Source organism: Sinocyclocheilus anshuiensis, unplaced genomic scaffold, assembly GCF_001515605.1.
Source record: "Sinocyclocheilus anshuiensis isolate Anshui unplaced genomic scaffold, SAMN03320099.WGS_v1.1 scaffold26, whole genome shotgun sequence".
NCBI lineage: Eukaryota > Metazoa > Chordata > Actinopteri > Cypriniformes > Cyprinidae > Sinocyclocheilus > Sinocyclocheilus anshuiensis.
The window spans coordinates 965,448-972,445 of NW_015544143.1; the positions used below are offsets into that span (position 1 = coordinate 965,448).

The 6,998-nt window shown below is 39.9% G+C and overlaps 1 protein-coding gene across 1 annotated transcript; it reads right to left on the minus strand.

Annotated features, from left to right (window-relative positions):
• Window positions 1-4,129: 4,129 nt before the first annotated feature.
• Window positions 4,130-6,557, minus strand: LOC107695043 (altered inheritance of mitochondria protein 3-like). The gene is made up of 4 exons (XM_016494823.1): window positions 6,442-6,557; window positions 6,310-6,359; window positions 5,623-6,226; window positions 4,130-5,448 (listed from the first exon to the last, which is right to left on the minus strand). The coding sequence occupies exons 1-4, from the start codon at window positions 6,468-6,470 to the stop codon at window positions 4,698-4,700; spliced, it is 1,434 nt and encodes a 477-aa protein (XP_016350309.1). The 5' UTR covers window positions 6,471-6,557; the 3' UTR covers window positions 4,130-4,697.
• Window positions 6,558-6,998: the final 441 nt, after the last annotated feature.

Sequence of the window (6,998 nt, forward strand, 5' to 3'; positions counted from 1 at the left end):
CACAAGCACATTAAAGTTATTTATTTGGTTTCAAAAAGCAAACATTAAACCATGAAAGACGGTTACGCAGCTATGAATTCACTTGTTGCAAACGCCTCCACACACCTGAAGACAAACTCTTGCTTTGAGTAGGTTGGGAACGCAGTGGTGCTGGATCCTCAAAGCCAGGTTAAAGAGACTGCAGAGACTCATAGCCTGAAGGAATAAACACATTACTAGGTTGCTCCAGGGGTTGGGAACAAAGAACAGAAAGAGACTGGAAACTTGATTTCTGGCATAGAGAGCTGAAAACCAGTGTCAACCAGTTGAGATGTGTGCTTATAAGTTGGTGCCTGAAACCTGGAGTGCACTAACTGGTAGCTGGCTTGTGCTGACTGCAGGCCGCTGGGCTTGGACAGCCTGGTACCTGGTTTGTGCGGACCACGACTTGAACTCAGGATGGGCCGGTCACCAGAAAATAGTTCGGAACCAACTTGAAGTCTACTTCTCTGGAGCTTGACAAAGGATTGGGCATTAGCCAACTGTTGACCACTGGACTGGGAGCAGACTCTTTTCTAGTCTGCACTACAGTTTGATAGTTAAGCTGTGCTGGCTTGGGTACAGTTTTACGTCTCACACTTGTACTTAATGCAGTGGCTAGAGAAACGGAAACAAAACTGCCACCTGAAGATATCAGAGCCTGGGTTTTGCCTTCCAACATCAGATTCAGAACCGATGTTATATACACACACTTGTCACTGGACCAGAGCCATAGGAGCCAGTTTGAGGGCTATAGCACACACACACCACACACACACACCACACCAACCACACCACACCACACACTAAGTGAAATTCTTGGATCTTAGTGGCCTTATGGGATCGGATACAGCTCTTCGGCCATACCAGCTGGAACTTTGCTGCTTCACATCATCCTGCATTGGGAGGCCAGCCTCAACGCACGCACACACACGACTGTCGAGTCACAATGAAACACCTGAAGTGAGGCGACCGATTCAAATCTTTGGCATGAAGAAAGCCTCAAAAGCTTCACAAGGCTTCATCTGCCCATCTCTAACAGAACTTCACTGAATAAGACTTACCACTTCCAATATGCCCATGGACACAAAAGCCAAAAAATGCTAGAGAAAATCTGCAAAACAAACACTTGTTAAACACTTTTCTTTATAGGGGGAAAAAAAAACAAAGGACAGAAAAAACAAATTAAAATTAAACCTTAAGAGTTGGACAGTGGTACTCTCCATGTTCAACAAAAAAAAAGAAACAAAACAAAAAACCTTAACAAACCAACACAAAATCTGGAGACACATTTATCCCTCCCACAGCACATATTAGTGCTGTTGAACTGGACTTTTTATAATGCCTGCTACTGCCAATTGTCAGACAATCAGTTGTCACGGGAACATGTAATATACAGTTATTAGGTTCAGGTGTCACAGCCCTCATCACAGGAAAAGCTGACCTTCTATTTCAGACTTATTGAACTGATTTTGTCAAGCATATTTTTGTTTTACAGAATGAATGCATTCAATGAAAAAAAAGACGTTAGCATTATTTAAAATATATTTTTACCAGATTGAATTGCCTATATTACTAGATTTAATAAGACATGTCTATGAAAGAATAATTAATATAATATTCCTATGGAGAGAACTGTGTAGAGCTTCTCCAAACATTGAATATTAAACAACATATAATTAAAATTTGATAATGCTAAAAATCATAAGAAAAAATTAATCAGAACATATGGCTACTTTTAAATGGCTGTCATTAGAGAAAGATGCTTTTTGTCCCATAATAGTGAAGTTATGGCATTTTAGGAACTCTGGTCAAACGTTGTACTGTAAGAAATGAGGTAGCCTATGTAAATTATACATACCTTACACAACAACGTTCAACATTCGCTGTTTCCATATGCTTGTAGAAACCCTTTGAATAACTTGTATAGCTACTAAGCTATTTCAGTTTATGTTATTAATCATGTTAATTAATGTACATTAAGTATAGGGATATCTTCTTTTGCAGTAGTTTTAACTTAATTGGTTCAAGAATTTTTTTGTACATACTACAAGTAAATTACAATAGCGGATATTCTCCAAAATGACGCTACAGTGATGCGGAGAGACACAGAGGAGATGAATTGTTGAATAAAGTCGTTATTTTTGTTTTCTTCACGTACATAAAGTATTCTCATCACTTCATAAAGTTACGGTTGAACAACTGATGGCAGATGGACTATTCTGACGATGTCTTTCATACTTTTCTGGACCTTGACAGTGTAATTTACTTGACAGTCAATCCGACAGTCACAAGCCTCCCGGTTAGAGTTGCACAGTGGTACCCTCCATGTTCAACAAAAAAAAAAACACCTTAACAAAACCAATACAAAATAAGGAGACACATTTGTCCCCCCACAGAACATATTAGGGCTGTTGAACTGGACTTTTTATAGTGCCTGCTACTGCCAATTGTCAGACAATCAGTTGTCATGGGAACATGTAATATACAGTTATTAGATTCAGGTGTCACAGCCCTCGTCACAGGAAAAGCTGACCTTCTATTTTAGTCTTATTGAACTGATTTTGTCAAGCATATTTTTGTTTTACAGAATGAATGCATTCAATGAAAAAAAAGACGTTAGCATTATTTAAAATATATTTTTACCAGATTGAATTGCCTATATTACTAGATTTAATAAGACATGTCTATGAAAGAATAATTAATATAATATTCCTATGGAGAGAACTGTGTAGAGCTTCTCCAAACATTGAATATTAAACAACAGATAATGAAAATTTGATCATGCTAAAAATCATAAGAAAAAATTGGTTACACTTTACTTGAAGGGTTGTGCATAATCATGACATGACACCTTCATAATCATGACATGATACCTACATAATCATGACATGACACATGTCATGAATATGAAGGTACTCTAAGAAATGAGGTAGCCTATGTAAATTATACATACCTTATACAACAACATTCACTGTTTTCATATGTTTGTAGAAACCCTTTGAATAATTTGTAAAGCTACTAAGCTATTTCAGTTTATGTTATTAATCATGTTAATTAATGTACATTAAGTACAGGGATATCTTCTTTTGGATGTAGTTTTAACAAGTGGTTCAAGATTAATTTTGTACATACTACAAAAAAATAAAAATGCAGTTAGATCTTTGCATGTCTCGCTGGAGAAACCTCAAATGATTTCAATGAAATACAAAGACAGCCTCCAGAATCAAGGGACCTCAAACTCAAGGCTATGAAGAGAGAGCCAGCAGCATAAAATAATGTTATGAAATGATAAACATGTGAAATGAAATTTTGTAATCTGTATTCCTATTTAATGAATGTGGAAAACAGATGAACTACCATCATTTCACTTTGTAGCCTGCTCAGTGAGTTTGTTGTGTTTAATATATTCCCTCCAGTAAGATTCATGGTCTGCATGTTTTTCATTTTACTGCTAATTCAAATATTTGCTGCTAATTTAAATGCTTTTAAAATCCTGTGGGAGGAAATTGGGAGAAAAAAAGGGGGGGGGATCATGTTTTTATATTGTGTTTGGGTCTAGAAAAGGGGTCCTGCACGACTGCATAATACATGACACACCTCACGATGTAGTGCCAAATTGTGGCATTTAATGTATGCAATTAATATCTTTTATGGTCATTCATTTGTTTAATAGAAAAAAATTAAAGTGAAAATCACTTTAGAACTGCCACAATCTGTAATATGTATATTTATTAGTGCTGGGCAACGATTAAAATTTTTTATCACGATTAATCGCATGATTAATCAGGAGGTCACGGCCGTACAGGCGGCACAACTATAGTGACATGTCTATAATCCAGCCCACTCTAAAGCAGTACTAAACTGCAGTGGAAATGCAAACTGAACCGAGCCGTACCATGCAGTGGAAAAGCACCTATATTTTTGTATAACTTTGAATTCATCAACACAATGACTTGAATACACCTCCTCTATAATCAATGGATTTCTGAATAAAAGTTAATTTAGACATTTTGTGGCCATTACAAAAACTTCATCCCCAGGGCAATGTGTGGAGAAGAGCAAGGAGAGAAACCAGATTAGACAAATAAAGCCTACATTGAGTTTCAAGCACTGTCCACACTTGGGCTTCAGATTTTTATTGAAAATGATTTAAACTATTTTTTCGTACTTTCAATTAACCATACATTGTACATAAAATTGGGTTTATATGCACACCATGACAACTGGAGAAACACCCACTAGTGATGTCAGTGTACAATCAACCTGTAGAGGACACAGAAACTAGTTACCCATTAGTTTTGCATAACCAGCCTGCGATCACACCTTGAACCAAGCAGCTGTAAAAATGACAAGAGCTTTTAAAAGAATTTAAACCGATTACATAACCACAGAGAGAACACCAAAGAAAACCGAAGATGAGGTAAATGTGCCAACAATAGAACTTCACTGGTCAAAGATATTAAACTACCAGTAGACAAGAGTTTCTTCTACCCCCCCCAGAAGACACCATACATCTAACAAAATATTACTGCATCAGTAGACCACATTAAAGCCCTGGCAAATTTAGATAGCTGAAAAAGAACCCAGCAAACACAAACCAAGTTTGTTCATGTGACTTATTGTTTTGAGAGAGGAAAAAAAAAACCACACTAAATGAAGTTACATCAACTATGCAGCTATGACTTCACTTGCTGCAACATCCTCAACATGCCTGGTGCTAAGCGCTCGTTTTGAGTAGTCTGGGAGCGCAGTGGTGCTGTATCCTGAAGGTCAGGCTGCAACACGGACTCATAGCTTGAAGCAAGTTGTACATTACTGGGCTGCTCTAGGGGTTGGGAACCAAAACTGGAAAGAGACGCATAACTTGACTGCTCTGGCATAGGAGAGAGCTGGAATCCAGGCTGAAGAGACACAGATTGGCCACTGGGCTGGGACGCAGACTGGTAGTGAGCTTGTGCTGATTGGTAGCTGGTTTGTGATGACTGCAAGCCACTAGGTTGAGAGACAGGCTGGTATCGGGTCAGTCCTGGTTTTTGACCACTAGGTGGTTGCATTGACTGGTAGTTGGCTTGAGCCGACTGCAGGCCACTAGGTTGGGGCACAGACTGGTAGCGGATTTGTGCTGACTGCTGGCTACTGGGCTGAGAGACAGGCTGGTATCGGGTCAGTCCTGCTTTTTGGAGACTAGGTGGTTGCATAGACTGGTAGCTGGCTTGAACTGTCTGCAATCCACTAGGCTGTGAGATAGGCTGGTATTGGATCGGTCTTGGTTTTTGGCCACCAGGCCGGGGCACAGACTGGTAGCTGGTTTGTGCTGACTGCAGGCCACTGGGCTGAGAGACAGGCTGGTATCGGGTCAGTCCTGGTTTTTGGAGACTAGGCTGTTGCAGACTGGTAGCTGGCTTGTGCTGATTGCTGGCCACTGGACTGGGCCACAAATTGAGAGATAGCTTGTTCAGAACGTTGGCTGCTGGCTTGATATGACTGTTGGATGCTCGGCCATGGGTTGGTAGCCTGCCTGTGCTGGTTGCACACTGCTGGACTGAACTCTGGATTCATAATGTGACCCATGGCTGCCCTGCACTAACTGGTAATCAGGTAGGGAGGACGGATTTTGTCGCTGCACAGGCTTGAATATAAAACCAGAACTTGAAGTCTGGACTGGTACCAGAAAAGCACTCCGATCCAACTTGCGCAAGCCTACCTTTCTGGGATTTGATAAATGGCTGTTGGGCACTGGACTGGGAGCTGGTCTGCATTGGTTGCTGGCTACTAGACACTACAGACTCCCTACTAGTCTGCACAGGAGTTTGAGAACTGAGCTGTGCTGGCTGGGGTACAGACTCACGGTTTACACTTGTACCCAATGCAGTTGCCACAGAACTAGAAACAAGACGGCCACTACCAGCTAAAGATATCAGAGAACCTTGAAGTTGGTTTCTAGCACTGGAGACAGAACCAAACATATGAACACTTGTCACTGGACCAGAGCCAAAAGAGACTGTTTGAGGGCTATAGCTTTCACTGCTATATACACCCCTAACTGCAGCACTGTAAGGGATATTCTTGGATCTTAGAGGCTCGATGGAACCAGATGCATCTCCTTGGCCATACCAGCTGGAATTTTGTGGTTTCACAACATCCTGCAAAGGGGGACCAGCCTCATAGTATCCAGGATAACCTGCACTGCGGACAAAGCCATCAACTAAGGAGAAAGGGGGAAAAAAAATAAGTCAAAGGGACATGTTGATAAACTTGGATTACAGAACTTGACTGAATAAAGCTTACCACTTCCAATTTGACCATGGACACCGAGACTGAGAAAGGCTAAAGAAATTCTGTAAAACAAAAGACTTGTCTTTAGTATTTGATAGAAGAACCAAACAAAGATAAAACAAATAAATTGATTTAATATCATACCTTAAGAAATATATAATGGTGTCCTCCATAGCCAGCTAGAAATACACCAGTTCCCTACCTCAGCAACACCACTACAGACCCATAAAACACACATTAGACCCCAACACATATTAGTGTTACTGAACTGTTCCTTTATAGTGCCTGCACCTGCCATTTACCTGTTGTTTCCTGATAATCAGTTGTCATGGAAACGTGTAATATGCAATTATTAGGTTCAGGTGTTACAGCTACAATTGCACACCTTTAATTTTACAGAGAATTGAGTTGGGTTTCGTATGAGGATAATATTATATAGGCCCTATTTAAACCTTGGTATTAAGATCTGTCTCTGATAGGGGGAAACGATCACCAGTGGTCATGTGTTTACATGCGTCTCAAATGTATCTCCCATGATCACTTGTTTTTCAGGCTTCTAGTGAAGGGTCTGATTTTGTTATATATATGAGCACATTTATCATTCACATCACTGTTACTGTCTGTTGATAATTGTTCTTCTAAATGTACTTTAATTTTTTGTGCATGTGCATATAAATGTGCATTTCCAAATGTTTCGATTG

Bases quoted from the DNA above. Each gene is read 5' to 3' on its own strand.
- LOC107695043 (XM_016494823.1), bottom strand. From the start codon at position 6,470: ATGGAGGACACCATTATATATTTCTTAAG. The intron at 6,227-6,309 runs GTAAGCTTTATT...CTTTCTCCTTAG, and splicing joins CCATGGTCAAATTGGAAGTG to TTGATGGCTTTGTCCGCAGT. The intron at 5,449-5,622 runs TACCTGATTACC...TTTGTGGCCCAG, and splicing joins GCGACAAAATCCGTCCTCCC to TCCAGTGGCCAGCAATCAGC.